At 46.5% G+C, this 25,241-nt stretch overlaps 1 protein-coding gene across 2 annotated transcripts in view; it reads right to left on the bottom strand.

Moving 5' to 3' along the window:
- The window catches only part of SYP (synaptophysin), a 37,559-nt gene that overhangs the window by 6,784 nt on the left and 5,534 nt on the right, over nucleotides 1–25,241 (bottom strand). The window contains exons 3-6 of one of the 2 annotated variants that reach the window (XM_069985851.1): nucleotides 21,267–21,391; nucleotides 14,985–15,186; nucleotides 12,721–12,912; nucleotides 11,893–12,190 (exon numbers count right to left, since the gene is read on the bottom strand). In XM_069985851.1, the coding sequence (XP_069841952.1) occupies nucleotides 11,897–12,190; nucleotides 12,721–12,912; nucleotides 14,985–15,186; nucleotides 21,267–21,391 (813 nt within the window). In that variant the 3' untranslated portion in view covers nucleotides 11,893–11,896. Of the gene's footprint in view, nucleotides 1–11,877; nucleotides 12,191–12,720; nucleotides 12,913–14,984; nucleotides 15,187–21,266; nucleotides 21,392–25,241 lie in introns of both variants that reach the window. The other variant, XM_069985853.1, reaches the window with a different exon arrangement.

Below are 25,241 nucleotides of genomic sequence, written 5' to 3' on the forward strand. Positions count from 1 at the left end.
ATGTCTTGTGATGACATCATCAGCATGTGATCAGCAACACAAAGCAGCGTCCCCGGGGAAGACAATGGCTGCTCTAAGCTGTGCACGCTGGAGAGGAAAGGGTTAACAAAACACAACACATTCTCACTGGGAGAACTCCGCCCCAAGGAGCTTAATGGTTAATCCTAGTTTATCCAGAGAGCAGCATAGCGCAGAGGAGCCGAAGGTTGTCAGGGCATGATGGGAGTTGTAGTTTTGCAACAGCTGAGAAGCCGCAGGTTTCAGAACACTGGCTTAAAGGGGTTGTCCAGGCTTAGAAAAATATACTATATATATATATATATATATATATATATATATATATATATATATATACTGCACACAACCTGAAGAAGACAGGGGTGGCGCTGTTTTTTACAAGAAAGTAGCTGTGCTTTTTCTAATCCTGGATAACCCTGTTAAAATAGCAGCTTTCTTCTAAAACAGCACCACCCCTGATCTCAGGTTGTGTGTGGTATTACAATTCAGCTCCGTTCACATATATAGGACTGAGCTGCAATACCACACACAAACTGATGACAAGAGTGGCGCTGTTTCTAAGAGCAGCAAAGTTTTTAAATCCTGGAAACCACCAGGAAACAGATTATCAGTACAGACAATCTGTAGTTCACACATGAGCTGTGGCTCAGGGTAGGGTGGGCTTTTTCTTTCAAATCAAATGGTTTTAGAAAGTTATATAGATTTGTAATTTACTTTAAATAAACAAAACATTTATGTCTTCCCATACTTGTCAGCTGCTGTATGTCCTGCAGGAAATGTTGTTTTCTTTTCATTCTGACACTGTGCTCTCTGCTGTCCGAGACAGGAAGCAGAGCAGTAGCAAATCCTCATAGAATATCTTTCCTGCAGAACATATAGCAGCTGATAAGTATGGGAAGATTTGAGATTTTTAAATAGAATTAAATTTAAAATCTATATAACTTTCCGAAAACAGTTTATTTAAAAGAAAAAGATTTTCGCTGGATAACCCCTTTAAGGCTGGGGGTCATAGTTTTGCCACAGCTGGAGAGCCTTTGTTGGGGGACACTGCTTTATACAGTACTTATGCTGTCTGGTAAATTCTTAGATTGAGCCTTGAGTATACAAGGAGCAGCAGTTATATAACTTGTGTATGGGATTTTTCACAAGTTTCCCCTCAGGTGTAGACTGGCCTCTATGATGTTTGCCATATAGTGAACAAACAGAAGAGGACATCCTTCTCCCATGTATATCTATAGAACAGCTTTAGAAGAATAGAGGACATTATAAAGCCGTACTGAGCAGTGTAAGCTGTCAATCTGGGGTAAGATTGGGTTTCTCTCTTCTTATGTGTGTCTCTTACTTGCTGCAGCTGCTCCCCCTCTACTATCTTCTATGGACAGTAGCTGTAACCAGATCCCTCAGTGAGCTGATTCTCTATCTTCATCTCTGCCAATCTGAACAGAGATGTATCAGTATACTGAGATTAGGTAGTTAGGGGGGAGAAGGAAAGGCGTCTGATACATTAAAGGAGGTGGCATTCTATAATAAGATATATTACAATGTTATTTATTACTCTTATACTATAGTTTTATAGAGAAACATTAAACCGCCACTTAGGCTATAATCATCAGTCATGCCGCCAAAAGTTGCAAGATGCGGCCTCCATGGATAACACTTTTTTCCAGCACTTCCCTCTTATGTTCATTTAGATTGATATGTAGAGGCAGAGGCGCCATCTTGATTTCCTTGTCTTAAACAATGTCTGCAGTGCGGCCCCCGGCATTATCCATTAACATTAGGGGGTCCTGCTGCCATGAAGGGGAGGGGGGGCATGTGGTGTGTACAATGGTTAGGTAGGTGGTCGGTGTCACAGTAACATCCACTTGATGCCAGGACACACGGTCTCCAGCAGAACATTGCCCATCACACTGCCCCCGCCATCTTGTCTTCTTCCCATAGTGCATCCTGGTGCCATATCTTCCCCAGGTAAGTGATGCACACACATCTGACCATCCACTTAATGTAACAAGATCCATCAGACCAGACGCCTTCCTCCATTGTCCCATATTCCAGCTGTGATGGTCTAATGCCACTGCTACACACTTTCATGGTGGTTTCGTCAAGTTTAACAAGTTTGCAAATATATTCATTTAGCAAACGTGCCTCCTTCTCTGGCCGTGTACATATAACTCTAATGTATGTGGCAGATTTATCAAACATGGTGTACAGTGAAACTGGCTCAGTTGCCCCTAGCAACCAATCAGATTCCACTTTTCATTCCTCACAGACTCTTTGTAAAATGAAAGGTGGAATCTGATTGGTTGCTAGGGGCAACTGAGCCAGTTTCACTTTACACCATGTTTGATAAATCTCCCCCATAGGGTATACATACTGTATACTACCTCAATGCAACTGAGCTTCAAAACCCCACACCCAAACTATAGACAAGTGTAGTGCTGTATCTGGAAGAAAGCAGGCATGGTTTCTGGAATACCTCTTTATGGTGCGTTCACACCTACAGGATCTGCAGCTGATTTTCTGCAGCAGATTTCATTTAAATAACTGAACACAGCATCAAATCTGCTGCAGATCCTGTAGGTGTGAACGCACCCTTAAACTTTCACCTGCTTCATATTATATAATGTTATGGCTTGTTGCTGTTTGACAAGTCAAGATATAGCAACACCTACAGCAGTCATGTCAAACTCTGGCCTGCGGGCCACATCTGGCCCGTGGTGCCACTATTTTTGGCCCGCCAGGCAATTAAGAATTTTAATTAAATCTGGCCCACCATGGCTACTATATAAGAGACTATGAGGGAGGGCTTGCTACTATATACTAGACTATATAAGAGACTATGGGGGAGGGCTGGCTACTATATGAGACTATTGGGGAGGGCTGGCTACTATATAAGAGACTATGGGGGAGGGCTGGCAACTATATAAGAGACTATGGGGGAGGGCTGGCTACTATATGAGACTATTGGGTTGGGCTGGCTACTATATAAGAGACTATGGGGGAGGGATGGCTACTATATGAGACTACTGGGGAGGGCAGGCTACTATATGAGACTATGAGGGAGGGCTGGCTACTATATAAGACACTATGGGGAGGGCTGGCTACTATGTAAGAGACTATGGGGGAGGGCTGACTACTATCTGAGACTATTGGGGAGGGCTGACTACTATATGAGACTACTGGGGAGGGCTGGCTACTATATAAGAGACTATGAGGGAGGGCTGGCTACTACATGAGACTATTGGGAAGGGCTGGTTACTACATGAGACTATTGTGGAGGGCTGGCTACTATATGAGACTATGGGGAAGGGCTGGCTACTATATGAGACTATTGGGGAGGGCTGGTTACTATATAAGAGACTATGGGGGAGAACTGGTTACTATACGAGACTATGGGGGAGGACTGACTACTATATGGGAAGACTGGGGAGGGCTGGCTACTATATGAGACTATTGGGGAGGGCTGGTTACTATATAAGAGACTATAGGGAGTGCTGGCTACTATATTAGACTACTGGGGAGAGCTGGCTACTAGATAGGAGACAATGGGGGAGGGCTGGCTACTATATGGGACTATGGGGGAGGGCTGGCTACTATATGAGACTACTAGCGAGGGATGGCTACTATATGACACTATTGGGGAGAGCGGGCTACTATATAGGAGACTATGGGGGAGGGCTGGCTACTATATGAGCCTATGGGGGAGGACTGGCTACTATATGGGACTATTGAGGAGGGCTGGCTACTATATGTGACTATGGAGGGGGCTGGCTACTATATGAGACTATTGGGGAGGGCTGGCTACTATATGATACTATTGGGGAGGGCTGGCTACTATATGATACTATTGGGGAGGGCTGGATACTATATAGGAAACTTAGGGGGATGGCTACTATTTGGGCACTATTGGAATGGCTGGCTAATATGTGGGGCAATTTGGGGGGGATTGGCTGTTATATGGGTTGGGGTTTAATCATGTCATAGCATTTTATCATGTCATGTCATTTATCATAGTGCATAGTGCACCGCTGACAGTGCCAGGAACAATGCACGCTGCTCTGACAGTGCCAGCACCTTCAATAATTGGCCCGCGACTTTGTCCAATTTTTACATTTTGGCCCACTGTGTATTTGAGTTTGACACCCCTGACCTACAGCATAGTTGCCAACATTTGACATTTTTTTTTCCAGGGACACGTTAGCGTTAAAAAAGGGTGTGGCTTATTGCGGGTGTGGTTTCGGTGGGTGTGGCCTATCATGGGTGTGGGTTCAACATTTTCCAGTTAGAATTTATAGCCAGAACAACAGAAAAGGAGCATTAAACACCCCAGTATTAGGTCCCCAGTATATTACACACCCCAGTTTCAGGTCCCCAGTATATTACACACCCCACTCAGTGCAGGCTGAGACTCAGAGATAGCATTCTACTGACTGACTGTACATACTGGTAGTTCGTACTCATATGATGCAGCTGCTCCCCATATCATCATACTACTACCCCCTTCATCCTACTGCTCCTCAATCATCATACTACTACCCCCTTCATCTTCCTGCCCCCCATCATCATACTACTACCCCTTCATCCTCCTGCCCTTCCATCATCATACTACAACCCCCTTCATCCTCCTGCTCCTTCATCATCATACTACTACGCCCTTCATCCTACTGCTCCTCCATCATTATATTACTACCCCTTCATCATCCTCCTTGCCCCTCCATCATCATACTACTACTCACTTCATCATCCTTCTTGTCCCTCCATCATCATATTACTACCCCTCCATCATCATATTACTACCCCTTCATCATCCTTCTTGCCCCTCCATCATCATATTACTACCCCTTCATCATCCTTCTTGCCCCTCCATCATCATACTACTACCCACTTCATCCTCTTGCTCCTTCATCATCATACTACTACGCCCTTCATCCTACTGCTCCTCCATCATTATATTACTACCCCTTCATCATCCTCCTTGCCCCTCCATCATCATACTACTACCCACTTCATCATCCTTCTTGCCCCTCCATCATCATATTACTACCCCTTCATCATCCTTCTTGCCCCTCCATCATCATACTACTACCCACTTCATCCTCTTGCCCTTCCATCATCATAGTACTACCCCTCTCATCCCCCTGCCCCTCCATCATCATACTACTTCCCCCTTCATCCTCCTCCTGTCCCTTCATCATTATACCAGTACCTCCTTCAGCATTCTCTTGTCCCTTCATCTGTATTTAAAAAAAAAAGCTATACTTACCTCACCAGTATGGTTCCTCTATTCTCCTAGGGACTTCTCTCCCTGCTCTGCATGAGTGACATCCCTCACGCTGGAAGGGGGTGGGGCTTCCCGGGACATGGTTTTGCCGGGGCTGTGTCCTAAGAATCAGGACAGTCCCGGCAAAACCGGGACTGTTGGCAACTATGCTGCAGTCATATGAAGTTTCTTACATAACACCAACAAAATGGGGTACATACCAAAGAGATGGACCATGTGACTACTACAGGGTTCTTAGAGAGTGGCCACATGGTTGGTCCCATTCCTTTTGCTACTAATAGGAGACTGTGCCGGAATCCTGTCCCCAGCTAATATAGAGAACATTAGACGCCATAATAGGGGGCCCATTTTTCTGTTTGCTATGGGGCCCCTCAGTGCTCTCCTCAGTGCGGCCCATTGGTGGACTCCAGTGACAGTTTCCTAAGACCCCATCATTATAGTTTCATCGTATAGGAGGAAACCCATTCCGATGTTGTCCCCCAGTGATATCATCCCGGATAAAATACACAGACGCCATGTTTGTTCCAGCCTGTCTTTATTTTCCAGTCAGGATTACAACACGCAACTTTAGTGTCACAAACACAATATACAGCACAAAGGGGTACCAGGCATAGGCGATTCTGGGGTGGAGCAGATGTGCACGTGAAGCTGGCAGTAATAATGGGCGGGAGGAAAAAACAGGGGGGGGGGAGGGGGGAATGTTCAGTACCCAGAGTGCACGCAGCAGGGATCGTCCTCCGGCCATCATTGCGTTCTTGGTCCCATTGCCGGTGGTCGCCATCACTGTCCCCACCGACCTATACTACACAGGGCAAGCTGGCCTCTGAGTGTTATCCTGCATCGATCCCTTTATTGTGCGAGTAGGGCCTACAATGCATTGCAATGTGCAGACATCACAGATTGCTAAAGGAAATCTAGAACTAACCAGAAGCTTAAAAACGGTGCGTACGGCAAAGGGGCCCCCCCAGGAAATCTACTTCCCTGCCAGGAGAACTGATAGGTAGGTCAAACTCCATTACTCCGTAACATTACAATACTGTGGGGGAACAGTTAACAACATGACGTGATGCAGCTCTGCCCGCCTGGCAGGGAAGGAGATTGTCAGAGGTGACCCGCAGGAAACGGTAACACAGCGATGCTCTGCACGGGTCTGGTAAAGAGGGGAGGGTTACACAGCAATGCTCTGCAGGAAGACAGTCTCTGGTAGAATGAGATGGGATTTCTTCTGTGTTTTGGTACAGATATATATCATTAAATAGATTTATATATTATATTATATATTATATAAACATCACGGACACGACATTCTCCCATTAATATTCACTCGGGCAGCCGGGCTGCATCACTGCACATCAGAATATCACAACCTGAAGCTTGAGCTCACTGATCGGCTACGGAGAAGCCTGCGGGGAGAGCGGGGAGGAGGGACGGAAAGGAGGCAAAGTAACGGGGGACAATAAGAGGAGGAACGAAAGAAGAAAAGAGAATTGTTAGATAGAGGCAGAACAGTAAAGATCCCTCCTCCCCTATCAGACCAACAATCCTCCATTAAAAAAAACAAAACAAAAAAAAAAAACAGTCCCCAGTTTGGGTTTCAAAGCTCAATTCCATTGACGTGAATGGAGCTGAGCTGTAATACCGCACACATCCTGAGTGTTCAAGTATGGTGCTTCTCATGTATATTTCACTGTATATGCCTAATGGTGTGATGATGCAATGGCTGGATGTCACGTGACTGCCCCTGCTTCCATGGTAACTCCAATGGTCATGGAGCTTTTGGCTGGGGAATACCATGTGACTTCCTGTTCTAACTCAGTCTATTCTGTACCACAGAGGGGATAGGGTGTGTGTCCTCTCCCCCCTGTCAGGAGAGAGATACGTGTGCTCTGCTGCTCCAGTTCCACAAGAAGTATTTCTGGCTGTGTGCTATTCTCAAGTTCTCAAGATTCTCATCTATTCTCCAGATCTGGGTGCCGTTCTTCAGTCATTCCTCTCATCATCTTCTCTGATCATCAACAGCAAGTATTCATCTCAGTTCCATCCCCCGCAGCATCTTATCCTCAGTATCACTACTACTCCCATCATTCAGTACGCTATCATCACAGCCTATTGCAGCACCACCCATTACTCTGCCTTATCCAAGTTTGCCTTATACCCGGTTGCATCCGGAGAGACTGTTACTACTAGTTACCACTGTTACAATAAATATACAACTACCGTTGTTTCTAAACCTTGGCATTGGTGTAATTATTGGTGCCCTGACTAAGGACAACGAAGAATCGCATGCCCAGTATTCCCGCATGGTCAGGAGCCCGGTTCTCAGCTGTGTTACCCTCGTGCCAAAACCGTGACAATCCTCTGCTCAGCAGCTGCTCCGGCTCCTGCCAGTAACTACACCTATCAGCGGAGAGGCCCCTAGGGGCTTGGGCATTGCATAATCTCCCACAACCCCTTTACCTTTGTGTTGCCCTAAATATGTCATGTTAAAATTATTATTACTAGCCAAGTGTAGTGACAACAGAACTATTAAAGGAGAAGTCCAAAGAAAATTTTTATTAAAGTGTTGTATTGCCCCCTAAAAGTTATACAAATCACCACTATACACTTATTATGGGAAATGCTTATAAAGTGCTTTTTTCCCCTGCACTTACTACTGCATCAAGGCTTCACTTCCTGGATAACATGGTGATGTCACTTCCTGGATAACATGGTGATGTCACTTCCTGGATAACATGGTGATGTCACTTCCTGGATAACATGGTGATGTCACGCCCTGACTCCCAGAGCTGTGCGGGCTGTGGCTGCTGGAGAGAATGATGGCAGGGGGACACTGAGGGACACAGGGCACTGAAGGGACACTGAGCATCCCTCTGCCATCATCCTCTCCAGTAGCCACAGCCCACACAGCTCTTGGAGTCAGGGCGTGACATCACTATGTTATCCAGGAAGTGACATCACCATGTTATCCAGGAAGTGACATCACCATGTTATCCAGGAAGTGACATCACCATGTTATCCAGGAAGTGACATCACCATGTTATCCAGGAAGTGACATCACCATGTTATCCAGGAAGTGACATCACCATGTTATCCAGGAAGTGAAGCCTTGATGCAGTAATAAGTGCAGTGAAAAAAACACTTTATAAGCATTCCCTTAATAAGTGTATATTGGTGATTTGTATAACTTTTGGGGAGCACCACAATAGTTTAATAAACATTTTCGCCGGACTTCTCCTTTAATGTCGTACAGACACAGTGACTGCTCAGGGGTTAGTCAGGTAGATTGTTCAGAGATCCTGGACCGCCATGTAAAATCTGCACAAAAATACCACTCCCCTTCTTCAGCGATCACTTACCAATTGTAGTAGTGTCCCAGCATACCCTGACAGCCATGTGGCTCTCCAGCTGTGGCAAAACTACAACTCCCAGCATGCCCAGAGTGTCACATGGCTCTCCAGCTGCTGCAAAACTACAATTCCCAGCATGCCTGGATATCCATGTGGATCTCCAGCTGTTACAAATCTATAACCTCAGCTTGGGGGTTTCTGGTGGGTTGTACCTTTGAAGTGAATGGAAGCAAGGAGGATAAGGGAGAATTGATGTAGGATGAAGGAAAGAAAACTAGTTATTCATTATAGGGCTATGTTCACACAAGTTTTGTTGGGTGGATGTAATTTACAGCCATAAAATACAGACATTTTTTTCTTTTTAAAAAGACATCTGTAAAATTACCAATAAAGGTTGTTGTGTGAACATAAGCTAATAAGGAGTCAGGGTACCTCCAATGGCTGTCAGCCAAACAGCTATGGCTCCCAACCCCCCCTATACACATGAACACTTTATTTAGTCTTGGCCTCCTCTGGTGGTGGCTTATTTCCCCAAGAACATAAGGATTAGGCAACTGAAATTCAACATGACTGATCTTTCTCTCCTCATAGATCAGTCCTGCCGAAAGCAGTAGGTGTGTTTAGGGGTTATCCAGGACTGCAAGAAGAACCACAGCTACTACCTTGCAAAAGCGCCACCACCCCTGTCATCAGGTTGTGTGTGCTATTACAATTCAACTCCATTAAGGTCAATGGAAACCCACACCCAAACTAAGGACAGGAGAGGTGCTGTTTTTTTAGAAGAAGAAGTAGGTCATGTTCTTTTTAGCCTGGTCAACTCCTTTAAGGCATGACTTAAATGGCAGGATAATGGGGTACTCCAGCATTTTTTTTTCTTTTTAAAATCAACTGGTTTCAGAAAGTTATACAGATTTGTAATTTACTTTTATTTAAAAATCTCCAGTCTGCTGTATGCCCTGCAGGAAGTGGTGTATTCTTTCCAGCCTGACGCTGTGCTCTCTACCACCACCACTGTATAGGTCAAGAATTGTCCAGAGCAAGCCATTTCTGCTCTGGACAGTTCCTACCATGGACAGAGGTGGCAGCAGAGAGCACAGTGTGAGACTGGAAAGAATACACCACTTCCCGCAGGACATACAGCAGCTGATAAGTACTGGAAGACTGGAGATTTTTAAATCAAAGTAATCGATCTTTCAAATCAACTGACACCAGTTGATTTGAAAGAAAAATAAAACATTTCACCGGAGTACCCCTTTAAGAATAAGATAGTGATGGTAACAAGACAATACATGGAGGGGAATGGGGGGGTCTATGAAGAATGGCTATGACTATACAGTGGCATACAGTGGAGGTATACGTGGGAGGTATACAATGGCAGCCCCCCCCCCCGATGGACACCTCTGACAGATACTGCAAAACTCTGTGTGAAAAGAGCCAGAGGTGCGTGGATGCGGCAGAATGTCAAAGGGGATGATTCATAGAGACAGAGTATATGAGTCATAGAGGTAGTGATGGGGGTAGTGGTGAGGAGGATGACATCCACACACAGAAAAAAGGAAAGAAGGATATTTATGGGCGATGGATAAGTGCAGGATGAAGGAAGACAGAGGAGAGAGATGCAATGGCTTATGGGATGATGGAAGAAGAAAAGGATTGCTTCATAGGACTGCAGCAATGGAGACGGTGATGTCTGTCCTTGTACAATCCTACCAATAGGAAACAAAGCTCCTGATACTATACGACATGGGGGGTCAGTATATGGCTAGCAGTATATGCATATGGTGGTCTCCTGCATGCAATCCTTGCCCACCTTCTCATTTGCTTATAGCCATTCAGTGGGGATCTTCCTTGTCCTGCTCATGCACAATCCTACTTATTTGTGGAGAGACAAAATGAACACAGGGGAGAATCCAGAATAATCCAGATTTCCAAAGAACAAGTCAACTCTAAGGCCGGCCCGGCGATGGAAATCCCGTCTGTTCTAGAAGGGAATTTCAGTTGAACAATGAGGTTTTCCTATAGTCGGCAAAGACTAGACCACAGCTGTCTGAGGGGGCCGCAACACTGTGTGAGAACTGCAGCCTCTTTACATCAGTGTATTACTACTAGAGGTGCAATGTGCTGCAGCATAGTCTCATTCAAAGGAATAGGGACTCCAAGGATTGTCTAAAAAGACATCTGTAAAATGACCAATAAAGGATGTTGTGTGAACATAAGCTAATAAGGAGTCAGGGTACCTCCAATGGCTGTCAGCCAAACAGCTATGGCTCCCAACTCCCCCTATACACATGAACACAAGGGACTCCAAGGATTGTCCTAGGTGAACAAGCCCTATCCATTTGCATTATTAGGTCTTACACACATAACTAAAGATCATACATACTGCAAATGACACTGCAGGGATCAGTGGTAATAGTACATAGGTAGGAGGGGTCTATCCTCCCCTGTGCTAACCCTTTATGGACTGTCATGTATCGCTCCCTCTCCTCAGCAGCTGTGGTGCCTATTAAACAGGGCCCTATCACACCTTCTGTGTGTTACTATATGTATGTGTGTCACTACGTGTGTGTTACATGTATGTGTGTGTCCCTGTGTGTGTTACTACATGTATGTGTGTCACTACGTGTGTTACATGTATGTGTGTGTCCCTGTGTGTGTTACTACATGTGTGTGGGTTACATGTAAGTGTTACTACATGTATGTGTGTCCCTGGGTGTGTGCTATATGTATGTGTGTGTCCCTATGTGTTACTACATGTATGTGTGTCACTACGTGTGTGTTACATGTATGTGTGTGTCCCTGTGTGTGTTACTACATGTATGTTGTGTTACTATATATGTGTTATGTTTGTGTGTTGCTACATTTTATCACTACATGTGTATGTCACTACATGTGTTACTAAGAGTATTGCTATGTGTTTATGTTACTATGTGTGTTTTCTGTGTTACTACATTTTACTATGTGTGGTCATATAGGTGTCGCTCTGCGTTTTACTATGTTTGTTTGTTACTACATGTGTGTGCCTATGGATGATTCCTACAGTGGTTCACCCCTTTTATTACTTACTATTGCAGTATGTTGCCGTGTCATTCTTGCCTCAGCCCACCCTAGCCGCGGTGTCACCCCCTGCTAAATAACAATCCTGTAAACATCATCTACATTGTTTTTTTTTCCATGTAATGGAAACTCTGCAGAGAGTTTTGTAGGATGGGTGATATCAATTCTGCTTACCATAGAGACACTCACCAGCTCACATCTGGTTGGAGAAAGAGGTTGGGACACCTTGCTGGCTATATCCCCCTTGGCTGTACCCCTGTTGGTTGTATTCAGGCTGCTGGCCGTAATAGTCGGGTTGATAACCTCCTTGTTGTCCATAAGAGTCCTGCTGGGCGTAGCCCTGACCCTGGGGGGCGTAGGTGTCTGGGGCAGGCTGTTTCTCCTGGGCGGGTGGGGGGTACTTCATGAATGGCGCTGTCCATCCAGTCTCTTTGAAAACGAACCAGAGGTTTCCAAGCCAGATTATGCAGTTCAGGAATCCAAAGGCCTATAACAGAGGGAAGAATCACAGAGCTGCTAACATACCCGAATGTCACTGTACAAGACCTCACCAGGCCCGGACTGGTGACCTGCCCTACCGGGTGTATTCCCGTCAGGCAAGCTGGGTCATTGGGCAAATGTCAATATCAGTTCCTTTATTAAGATAACTCAATAATTCCATTCCTTTAAGTATTTTATTAACATTTTATTAGGCACCAGGGTCAGGGGTCTGCTATCTCTATACATCATATGGCTATGTTCCTGGTAGATGGCACCTTTAAATCTCCATAATTTTCTCCTTATTTCCATAGGGTATATACCTCTATAGTAGATTATATTGATGTTTAGTAATCAATACTTCAACTAATACCTAAAAAACACTGAATCCCAAATTTAACAACTTGTTTTACAAGTAGCAATGTAATAAACAGAACGGCCACTAGATGTCGCCTCTGTACAACAGTAATTAGGGCAGAGAGACTACTGTATGGCTAACAAGATAGGTCAGGCAATAGCCTGGATAAGAAGGCTACTTACCACAGAGGTATTGAGCCCGGACATAACCGGATCCCTCACTTCTTGACACCTGTTTTCTGTATTCTGGCAGGCAGGGATTTGTTCCTTGATCAGCTCTGCGTCAGTGGCCAGCTTAATGTCAGACAAGCCCTTGGCCCATGCACTTGAGCTTACCAGCCACAGGAAGGCAAAGACAGCAGTCACTATACAGTCCTGCAAAAAAGTAAGGTACAAGGTGTATATGGATGGAAGAAAGTAGCAGTAACTTCTGTGATCAAGATTTCTGCTTGCTGTCAGGTAATATAGTCGCATTTATCATCTGTCTTATGGCCACAAGCCACCGATTGCCTCAGATCATCATTGACTCCTTTCCATATAAGCGTGGCCTGCTAAACCCTTGAATGAATACATATACGTTTTGGAAATTGACCACAGTGAGTTAGCTGACTGTTCGGTCCAGGGTCCATTTCTTTCATAAAGGTTTATAACTTTATTAATGTCAGGAACTACAGGGCTGCTCAAGCCCTAGTCCTGGCACAGTATACTGGGCCTCCTCTGATCTCTATATAATGCATGTTAACATTAGAATAGACATAACACTTGGAGAAGCTGTCTGTGTCACTGATGCTGCAGTTGTTGCACCATGTACCAAGTACCTCTTGCTCTGCTTTAAGGTGTCGCAGCACTAGAGACACAGCCAGCTTCCCTAAGTGTAATGTCTATTGTAGTGCTAACATTATATAGACATCAGAAGCTCAGTACCAAGAACAATGCCTGAATGTATATAACTGTGCTGAGATCGGGGCTTGTGCAGTCCTGCAGTTTCGGACACAGCCATTGGTGGCAGAAAAGAACCATGTTACATTTTCTTTACTAACGTTATATCACAAACTCATATATTTTTATAAAAGAAATGTAAAAAATACCATATTTTTTACTTTATAAGACACACCTGACAACAGTATAAAACACACCCCTGGTTTATACAACTGAAAGATAAAAAAAATATTGCATGCCAGTTTTCCCTGGTGATCAGGTCAGGCAGTGAAGGGTCAAAGTTTATTGATGAAAAAGTGTAACCTTAATACCCTCTATAACAGTACATTGACCCCACATATAGGCAGCTCTGCAGTATGCACAATACACACCCAGAAAAGTAGGCACTGTTAGTTGCAAATAAAGTGGTTTTATTCACATTGGTGGTAAGGCAGATGTAAAGTACACACCCAGCTCTGCTACATCATACACACCCAGCTCTGCTACATCATACACACCCAGCTCTGCTACATCATACACACCCAGCTCTGCTACATCCTACACACCCAGGTCTGCTACATCATACACACCCAGCTCTGCTACATCATACACACCCAGCTCTGCTACATCATACACACCCAGCTCTGCTACATCATACACATCCAGCTCTACTACATCCTACACACCCAGCTCTGCTACATCCTACACACCCAGCTCTGCTACATCATACACATCCAGCTCTGCTACATCATACACATCCAGCTCTGCTACATCATACACATCCAGCTCTGCTACATCAAAACACACATACACAGCTCTGCAGCATGCACAATACACACTCAGCTCTTCTACATCATACACGCCCATATAGCAATGTGGGCAAATAAAACACGCCAGCATCACCAGAAGAAAGGGCCATGGCTAAGGGGCAAAAGTGCCTGAAACGTGTTGGATTCTGTTAAAGGGGTACTCCAGCAAAAAAAAAAAAAAATCTCTTTCAGATCAAATGGTGCCATAAAAGTTATACGGATTTGTAATTTACTTCTATTTAAAAATCTTCAGCCTTCCAGTACTTATCAGCTGTTGTATGTCCAGCAGGAAGTGGCGTATTCTTTCCAATCTGGAGAGTAGTATATTTACTATAGGGAGAGCACTGTGTCAGACTGGAGAGAATACACCACTTCCTGCAGGACATACAGCAGCTGATAAGTACTGGAAAACTTGAGATTTTTATCTCTATGACACCAGTTGATTTGAAAGATTTTTTTATGGAATACCCCTTTAAGTGTCATGGGTGTCCTCTTTACCAGTTTGCTGTAAACACACCTGTTAAATGAAGACACATTTTTCTTTCTAGAGACATTGAAGTTCTTAATTCGCTTGTATACTCTACTGTACACCAGAACAGTCATGTGCCACGCAGCCAATAACAGCAATTCATGGTAACACCACATGCCCGGCTCTGGCTTAGCCACCACTCATCTTCTACCCTAGCTTTCCCTAGGTCAGGTAGTGGGGGGCAGACTTACGATCATGGGGCCTTTGTTGTTCTCGCGGTATTTGTTCTGTAGGAATATGTAAGTGACAAGTGCTCCGAGAGAGTAAAGAAAGGCGAACACTGCTATTGTGACGAAGAACTCAGCACAGGAGGAGTAATCCCCGACCAGGAACACCTTGGTTGTAGCACCGGCGCCCCGGCATGTTGGGGCTTCAAAGTATTCCTGGTGCAGCCTGTAAGAGAGGAGAGAACAGGATGGTGAGCAATCAATAGTACAGGCAATTAGTAGGGTTTGTAAGCCGAAAAATGCTTTTTTATCATGAGAAAGCAGTTTGAAGCTCTCCCCCCATCTTCATGGTTCTCTATGGAGAGAGGAGGGGTGGAGGGAGATGAGGCACCAAAACAGGACAACAAAGAGTTAATTTACAGCTACATCACCGGGCTATCTCCTCTGAAGTCAGCACTGACCTCTCTGACCGCTGAATAGCGGCTTTCACACAGGTCCCGCTGTGCAATCCTTTGTTCTCTGCTCTCTGCTGGCGACTAATCTCCCCCCCTCCCCCCTCCCCCCTCCATAGAACAGATAGGGTCATGTCTGATGCAACAAGATGTGATTTCCTGATAATTAGCAGTGGATGAGAGAGAGGAGGAGGAGGGGGGACCTGGGGAAAGGCTTTTTGAATGCACATAATGGCATATTTGCCTAATAAACCCAGTTACAAAGTTTCTTAAAATCACCTGTAATACGACAGTGACACTTTAAAACAGCGATGTGCAAAATAAGGCCCAATGGGATTAAGGGAAAGAAGATGTCAGATGGGGCGGAAGATCAGAGCTAGACAAAGAAGTCTCCAAGTATAGAAAAACATGGCTGCTCTCTCTCAGAAACACCGACCCTGCTTCCTATTGGTGTCCGGTTTTGCAATTAATCTCCACTGAAGTGAATGAAGCTAAACTGCAATGTCACACACAACCTGCGGACAAGTGTGGCGCTGTTTTGGAAGGAGGCAGCCATGTTTTTTCTAAACCTTTGAGCTTTTACATTATAGTGCATTCTGACGCTTTAACATGAAACGGGTTGGGGTGTAAGGAGCTCAGGAGCCGAGTCTGCTTCATACATGGCAAGAGTTATGAAATCTAATCCCTTCCCTCCCACAAAGCAACTGTGTCATATGGTTATCAGGAAAGCCAGGGCCTTGTGAAGGTCTCCTGACTGGCCATGTTTGTGCTCCTTTTACACCCTGCCAGAGCTAGCATGTAATAGGAGATCCTCTGTATTTATGTTATCCCTCGTGGGCAGGCTCCTCTCCCCCTATGTAATCCCTCAGGGGCAGGCTCCTCTATCCCCTATGTAAGCCCTCAGGAACAGGCTCCTCTCCCCCTATGTAAGCCATCAGGGGCAGGCTCCTCTATCCCCTATGTAAGCCCTCAGGGGCAGGCTCCTCTATCCCCTATGTAAGCCCTCAGGAACAGGCTCCTCTCCCCCTATGTAAGCCATCAGGGGCAGGCTCCTCTATCCCCTATGTAAGCCCTCAGGGGCAGGCTCCTCTCCCCCTATGTAAGCCCTCAGGGACAGGCTCCTCTATCCCCTATGTAAGCCCTCAGGGGCAGGCTCCTCTATCCCCTATGTAAGCCCTCAGGGGCAGGCTCCTCTATCCCCTATGTAAGTCCTCAGGGACAGGCTCCTCTCCCCCTATGTAAGCCCTCAGGGGCAGGCTCCTCTATCCCCTATGTAATCCCTCAGGGGCAGGCTCCTCTATCCCCTATGTAAGCCCTCAGGGGCAGGCTCCTCTCCCCCTATGTAAGCCCTCAGGAACAGGCTCCTCTCCCCCTATGTAAGCCATCAGGGGCAGGCTCCTCTATCCCCTATGTAAGCCCTCAGGGGCAGGCTCCTCTCCCCCTATGTAAGCCCTCAGGGACAGGCTCCTCTATCCCCTATGTAAGCCCTCAGGGGCAGGCTCCTCTATCCCCTATGTAAGCCCTCAGGGGCAGGCTCCTCTATCCCCTATGTAAGCCCTCAGGGGCAGGCTCCTCTATCCCCTATGTAAGCCCTCAGAGGCAGGCTCCTCTCTCCCTATGTAAGCCCTCAGGGGCAGGCTCCTCTCCCCCTATGTAAGCCATCGTGGGCAGGGTCCTCGCTCCCTATGTAAGCCCTCAGGGGCAGGGTCCTCTCTCCCTATGTAAGCCCTCAGGGGCAGGCTCCTCTCTCCCTTTATAAACCCTTGTGAGCAGGGTCCTTGCTACTTATGTAAGCTTTTGGGGGCAGGGTCCTCTCTCCCTATGTAAACCCTTGTGGACAGGCTCCTCTCTTCCTATGTAAGACCTCAGGGGCAGGGTCCTCTCTCCCTAAGTCCTCGTGGGCAGGGTCCTCTCTTTATATGTAAGCCCTTGCAGGCAGGGTCCTCTCTCCCTATATAAGCCCTCAGGAGAAGGGTCCTCTCTAGTTATGTAAGCTCTTGGGGCAGGGTCCTCTCTCCCTATGTAAGCCCTCAGGGGCAGGGTCCTCTCTCCCTTTATAAACCCTGTGGGCAGGGTCCTCTCTACTTATGCAAGCTCTTGGGGGCAGGGTCCTCTCTCCCTATGTAAGCCCTCAGGGGCAAGGTCCTCTCTCACTATATAAGTCCTCGCAGGCAGGGTCCGCTCTCCCTATGTAAGCCCTCAGGGGCAGGGTCCTCTCACCTCTATATAAGTCCTCGCAGGCACGGTTCTCTCTTCCTTTATAAACCCTTGTGGGCAGGGTCCTCTCTACTTATGTAAGCTCTTGGGGGCAGGGTCCGTAAGCCCTCAGGGGCAAGGTCCTCTCTCACTATATAAGTCCTCGCACGCAGGGTCCTCTCTCCCTATGTAAGCCCTTAGGGGCAGGGTCCTCTTTCCCTATATAATCCCTCAGGGGCAGGGTCCTCTCTCCCTATCTAACCTCTCAGGGGCAGGGTCCTCTCCATCTATATAAGCCCTCAGGGGCAAGGTCCTCTCTCTGTATGTAACTTCTCAGGGGCAGGCTCCTCTCTCCCTATATAAGCTCTCAGGGGCAGGGTCCTCTCCATCTATATAACCTCTCAGGGGCAGGCTCCTCTCTCCCTATGTAAGCCCTCAGGGGCAGGGTCCTCTCCCCTTTTATAAGCCCTCAGGGGCAGGGTCCTCTCTCCCTATATAAGCCCTCAGGGGCAGGGTCCTCTCTCCCTATATAAGCCCTCAGGGGCAGGGTCCTCTCTCCCTATATAAGCCCTCAGGGGCAGGGTCCTCTCTCCGTTTATAAGCCCTCAGGGGCAGGGTCCTCTCTCCCTATATAAGCCCTCAGAGGCAGGGTCCTCTCTCCCTATGTAAGCCCTCAGGGGCAGGGTCCTCTCTCCCTATATAAGCCCTCAGGGGCAGGGTCCTCTCTCCCTATATAAGCCCTCAGGGGCAGGGTCCTCTCTCCCTATATAAGCCCTCAGGGGCATGCTCCTCTATCCCCTATATAAGCCCTCAGGGGCAGGGTCCTCTCTCCCTATATAAGCCCTCAGGGAGAGGGTCCTCTCTCCCTATATAAGCCCTCAGGGGCAGGGTCCTCTCTCCCTATATAAGCCCTCAGGGGCAGGGTCCTCTCTCCCTATGTAAGCCCTCAGGGGCAGGGTCCACTCTCCATCTATATAAGCCCTCAGGGGCAGGGTCCTCTCACCCTATATAAGCCCTCAGGGGCAGGGTCCTCTCTCCATCTATATAAGCCCTCAGGGGCAGGCTCCTCTCTCCCTATATAAGCCCTCAGGGGCAGGGTCCTCTCTCCATCTATATAAGCCCTCAGGGGCAGGCTCCTCTCTCCCTATATAAGCCCTCAGGGGCAGGGTCCTCTCTCCCCCTATGTAAGCCCTCAGGGGCAGGGTCCCCTTTCTCCCTATGTAAGCCCTCAGGGGCAGGCTCCTCTCTCTCTATATAAGCCCTCAGGGGCAGGGTCCTCTCTCACATTATAAGCCCTCAGGGGCAGGGTCCTCTCTCCCTATATAAGCCCTCGCAGGCAGGGTCCTCTCTCCATCTATATAAGCCCTCGCAGGCAGGGTCCTCTCTCCATCTATATAAGCCCTCAGGGGCAGGATCCTCTATCTATATAGGCCCTCAGGGGCAGGGTCCTCTCTCCATCTATATAGGCCCTCAGGGGCAGGGTCCTCTCTCCCTATATAAGCCCTCAGGGGCAGGGTCGTCTCTCCCTATATAAGCCCTCAGGGGCAGGGTCCTCTCTCCCTATATAAGCCCTCGCAGGCAGGGTCCTCTCTCCATCTATGTAAGCCCTCAGGGGCAGGGTCCTCTCTCCCTATATAAGCCCTCGCAGGCAGGGTCCTCTCTCCCCTTTGTAAGCCCTCAGGGGCAGGGTCCTCTCTACCTATATAAGCCCTCAGGGGCAGGGTCCTCTCTCCCTTTATAAGCCCTCAGGGGCAGGGTCCCCTCCCCCTATGTAAGCGTTTGTGGGCAGGGTCCTCGAGCAGTCGTTGGGGGACACCAGAGGAGGACACTGAGGGAGCATGGACAGGGAAGCATAAGCTCCTTATTGTTTTCTATATACCAGCAGTGATATATAAAAAATTGCTTAATGTCAGACAACCCCTTATGCCACAATACATTATATGGTACAATAAAAGGCGTCATTAATAAAGGGATTATCCAGTTATAGAAAAAAGCTACAACCTGTCCTGCAAAAAGAAAACACCACATCTCTGCCTAAGGAACATAGAACAGTTATGGCTCTTAAAAGAGTAGGGGGAAAGAGACAAAAGTAAAAAAAAAAATGGAAATGGTCGCAGCAGGAAGGGGTTAATTCCCTAATATACCATACATAGCAATCTTCTAATATACCATACATAGCAATCCCCTAATATACCATACCTAGCAATCCCCTAATATACCATACATAGCAATCCCCTAATATACCATACCTAGCAATCCCCTTATATACCATACCTAGCAATCCCCTAATATACCATACCTAGCAATCCCCTAATATACCATACCTAGCAATCCCCTAATATACCATACCTAGCAATCCCCTAATATACCATACCTAGCAATCCCCTAATATACCATACCTAGCAATCCCCTAATATATATTGTACATAGCAATCCCCTAATATATATTGTACATAGCAATCCCCTAATATACCATACATAGCAATCCCCTAATATACCATACCTAGCAATCCCCTAATATACCATACCTAGCAATCCCCTAATATACCATACCTAGCAATCCCCTAATATACCATACATAGCAACCCCCTAATATATATTGTACATAGCAATCCCCTAATATACCATACATAGCAATCCCCTAATATATACCATACATAGCAATCCCCTAATATACCATACCTAGCAATCCCCTAATATACCATACCTAGCAATCCCCTAATATATACCATACCTAGCAATCCCCTAATATATACCATACATAGCAATCCCCTAATATACCATACCTAGCAATCCCCTAATATACCATACCTAGCAATCCCCTAATATATACCATACATAGCAATCCCCTAATATATACCATACATAGCAATCCCCTAATATACCATACATAGCAATCCCCTAATATACCATACCTAGCAATCCCCTAATATATATTATACATAGCAATCCCCTAATATATATTATACATAGCAATCCCCTAATATACCATACATAGCAATCCCCTAATATATATTGTACATAGCAATCCCCTAATATACCATACATAGCAATCCCCTAATATACCATACATAGCAATCCCCTAATATACCATACCTAGCAATCCCCTAATATATACCATACCTAGCAATCTCCTAATATACCATACATAGCAATCCCCTAATATATATTATACATAACAATCCCCTAATATATATTATACATAACAATCCCCTAATATATATCGTACATAGCAATCCCCTAATATACCATACATAACAATCCCCTAATATATATCGTACATAGCAATCCCCTAATATACCATACATAGCAATCCCCTAATATAATGTTATTGGGAAAAACAGAACACAAGTCAGACTGACAGGTGCCCAGAACTGTACAGGGAGTGAAGAGACCACAGATATACACCTAGTACTATATGACGGAACCGCTATATAAGCCGCTCCCGATAATATAGTCTATAGCGGCTCCGATCTAAGCGTGCGTTTACACAGAGCTTTATCTGACATGTCTTTGAAGCCAAAGCCAGGAACAGACTATAGACAGAGACCAGGCCATAAAGGCTTTGGCTTCAAAAATCTAGAAGATAAATCTCTCTGTGTAAACACCCCATAAGTGTGCCATTATGGATAGGAATTATCTAGAATCAGACACTCACTTAAAGGGATACTCAAAGTCCACTTTAATATTCCTCTTGCTCTCGGTTTTGTTGACACAGTCGATGCTCAGGGTGAATTCCCCGCTGTAACTTCCACATGTTGCGAAGGCAAAGATAGAAAACAGCTGCAAAAGAGAGAGACAAAGGCATCAGGAGAAGGCGGCGAGACCAAAAGAAACAGAGACCGCAGTGACCGCAGTACACAGCTACAGGGGCAGTCATGCATTTAGATTAGGACAAAGAAACTAGAAAATAATGGCTGACATTTTTTCCAAGAACAGGTGTATGGTAGAACAGCTCAGCTCCATCACAGTGAGATGCAATACCACATGCAACCTGTGGAGAGGTGGGGCACTGTTTTGTATGGAAAACTTTGGACAACCCCACACAATTTATACAGCTAATGTGTACAGGGACCTCCCTACTCCCCCCCCCCCCCCAACAGATGATTTGGGAATAGAGAGAAGGCTTGAGCAAGTTAAAAAGGAATCTGTCATCTCTACATCATGCTCAGATAGCTGATGGGAGATAAAATAAATGGTACCTGCAAAGTTATAAAATCATGTTTTCCTCCCAAGTTCTTATGTGATAGTGGCTGGGCTGAGCTGCAGCATGCACACCCCCTCTCCCTCCTCCACCTCCTCATGCCCTGAAGGATTGATGTACATGGTATGACCTGCAGCAGAGTCATTAATTATGATGGGGTGGAGGAGGGTGGTATGCATGCTGCAGCTCAGTACCCTAACTTGGGAGGAAAACAAGATTTTATAACATTGCAAACAGCCATAGGCTTAGAGGCAGGTATTGTTTGTTTTATCCCTGTATCAGCTATATACCCATGCCTGCAGCTCGGAGGCTGATACAGAGCTATCAGTTTCCCTTTAAAGGGGTATAACATGTATATATGAGCTTCCCTCTAATATTCCATACGGTATGTTGGGGGCACATATACAATGAGAGGACATCTTATAGGAGACGTTCCCAGACATCTTTCCTTCCTCTCAGGTCGCTCACTAATTCACTAGGTGACACATAAGGGCAGATGTCTAAAAGTGAAACCATTTCTGTTGCCCATAGCAACCAATCACAGCTCAGCTTTCATTGCTCACATTGCTCTGGTAAAATGAAAGCAGAGCTGTGATTGGTTGCTATAGGCAGCAAGGAGAATCTTACTATAAGATAAATCTCCATAATACCTATAGGTGGCGCTATAGGTGTAGTGTTACATGCACCAATTTCTACGCCACCTGCTCCCTGTTATCCACATGGAGGCCGCAGTATAGACCACCCATACTAATATCTATGAGAGGGATGGGAGGTCACAGCCTAATAGTTTAGACCACATATCCCCAACCTGGGCCTCTCCTGTTATTGCTAAACTACAATTCCCTGCATGTCCTGATATGCTCAAAGGAATGCTGGGGGTTGTAGTTCTGCAGATCCAGAGGTTGGGGAGTTATAGTAACACTAGAAGTATGGCGGAGTAGTGGGTGGTATAGATCAGTGGGCAGCATTAGGACAAGTGGGTGGTGGTATGGTTTGGTGAGCAGCATGGTGACTCAGTGGGTGGCATAGACTAACGGGCAGCATGGTGACTCAGTGGGTGGCATAGACTAACGGGCAGCATGGTGACTCAGTAGGTGGCATAGACTAACGGGCAGCATGGTGACTCAGTGGGTGGCATAGACTAACGGGCAGCATGGTGACTCAGTGGGTGGCATAGACTAACGGGCAGCATGGTGACTCAGTAGGTGGCATAGACTAACGGGCAGCATGGTGACTCAGTGGGTGGCATAGAATAATGGGCAGCATGGTGACTCAGTGGGTGGCATAGAATAATGGGCAGCATGGTGACTCAGTGGGTGGCATAGACTAATGGGCAGCATGGTGACTCAGTGGGTGGCATAGAATAATGGGCAGCATGGTGACTCAGTGGGTGGCATAGACTAATGGGCAGCATGGTGACTCAGTGGGTGGCATAGAGCAATGGGCAGCATGGTGACTCAGTGGGTGGCATAGAGTAATGGGCAGCATGGTGACTCAGTGGGTGGCATAGAGTAATGGGCAGCATGGTGACTCAGTGGGTGGCATAGACTAACGGGCAGCATGGTGACTCAGTAGGTGGCATAGACTAACGGGCAGCATGGTAATTAAGGGGGTGGCTTAGTTCAGTTGACATCATGGTGACTCGGTTGGAGACATAGTTTGATCCCGAGACTCATAGTGGCCCAGTGGGTGGCATAGTTCAGTGGGCAAAAAAGTGACTCAGTGGGTGGCATAGTTCAGTAGACATTATGGTGACTCAGTAAATGGCATAGTTCAGTGGGCAGCATGGTTACTCAGTTGAAGGCATAGACTGATGGGCAGCATGGTTACTCAGTGGATGGCATAGTTTAGTGGACAGCATTAAGACAAATGGGTGGTATGGTTTAGTCCGCAGCAAGATGACTTAGTAGTTGGCATAGACAAATGGGCAGCATGGTAATTCAGTGGATAGCATAGTTCAGCTGACATCTTGGTGACTCAGTAGGTGGTATAGTTCAGTGGGCAGCATGATGACTCAGTGGGTGACAAAGTGTGATAGGCAACAGGTGACTCTTTGGATGGCATGGTTTGGTGGGCAGCATTAGTACAAGTGGTTGGTATGCAGCATGATGACTTATTGGGTGGTACAGGCAGATGCGCAGCACAGTGAATGGTGCACAGTGGTTGGTATAGCTTGATTAGCAACATGGTGATTCAGTGTGTGGCATAGTTCAGCGGGCAACACGGTGACACATCGGGTGCCATAGATTAGTGGACATAATGGTTATTCAGTGCGTGGTATAGCTCAATAGGCAGCAGAGTGACTCAGTGGGTGGCATAGTTCTGAGGACAGCATGGTAATTCAGTGGGTGGCATATTTCACCAGGCAGCATGGTAATTCAGTGGGTGGCATAGTACAGCAGGCAGCATGGTAATTCAGTGGGTGGCATAGTTCAGCGGGCAGCATGGTAATTCAGTGGGTGGCATAGTTCAGCAGGCAGCATGGTAACTGAGTGGGTGGCATAGTTCAGCAGGCAGCATGGTAATTCAGTGGGTGGCATAGTTCAGCGGGCAGCATGGTAACTGAGTGGGTGGCATAGTTCTGAGGACAGCATGGTAATTCAGTGGGTGGCATAGTTCAGCGGGCAGCATGGTATTTCAGTGGGTGGCATAGTTCAGCAGGCAGCATGGTAACTGAGTGGGTGGCATAGTTCAGCAGGCAGCATGGTAATTCAGTGGGTGGCATAGTTCAGCAGGCAGCATGGTAACTGAGTGGGTGGCATAGTTCAGCAGGCAGCATGGTAATTCAGTGGGTGGCATAGTTCAGCAGGCAGCATGGTAACTGAGTGGGTGGCATAGTTCAGCAGGCAGCATGGTAACTCAGTGGGTGGCATAGTTCAGTGGTCATCATATTGACATAGTGAATGGCATATTTGTATAGGCAGCAGTGTGATTCAGTGGGTGGCAATGTTCATCGGGCAGCATGGGAACTAAGTGGGTGGCATGGTTCTTCAGTGGGTGGTATAGCTCGACAGGCATCAGGGTGACTTAGTGGGTGGCATAGTTCAGCGGGCAGCATCGTGGGCACTATGTGAATGCTGGTTAATAAGAATATTCTGATATACACTACTCTTGGACTGAGACATAAGAAGAATCATATGTAAATGTGTTTTCAGAGAGAAAATATGTCAGGTCCTTCTGCTGCCAAATGTTAATATGATAGGAAGTGGGTGGCACATACGATTTCTTAAGTAGATCTGCAAGTTGGCAGTCCATTTCAACAGACGCATCTTGTGCCTGCTTCTCTGCTGTATCCTGGAGCCAATATCTATCTGTGTTACCCACAGCAATATCCCTACACCATAGTATGCGGTATCGGTACTGGTAATGTTAATGCCCTCCTGCTGGGTGGTACACGCAGGGGGGCAGAGGCTGTGCACAGTGGGCAGA

Source organism: Dendropsophus ebraccatus, chromosome 10 (genome assembly GCF_027789765.1).
Source record: "Dendropsophus ebraccatus isolate aDenEbr1 chromosome 10, aDenEbr1.pat, whole genome shotgun sequence".
NCBI classification, from domain to species: Eukaryota; Metazoa; Chordata; class Amphibia; order Anura; family Hylidae; genus Dendropsophus; species Dendropsophus ebraccatus.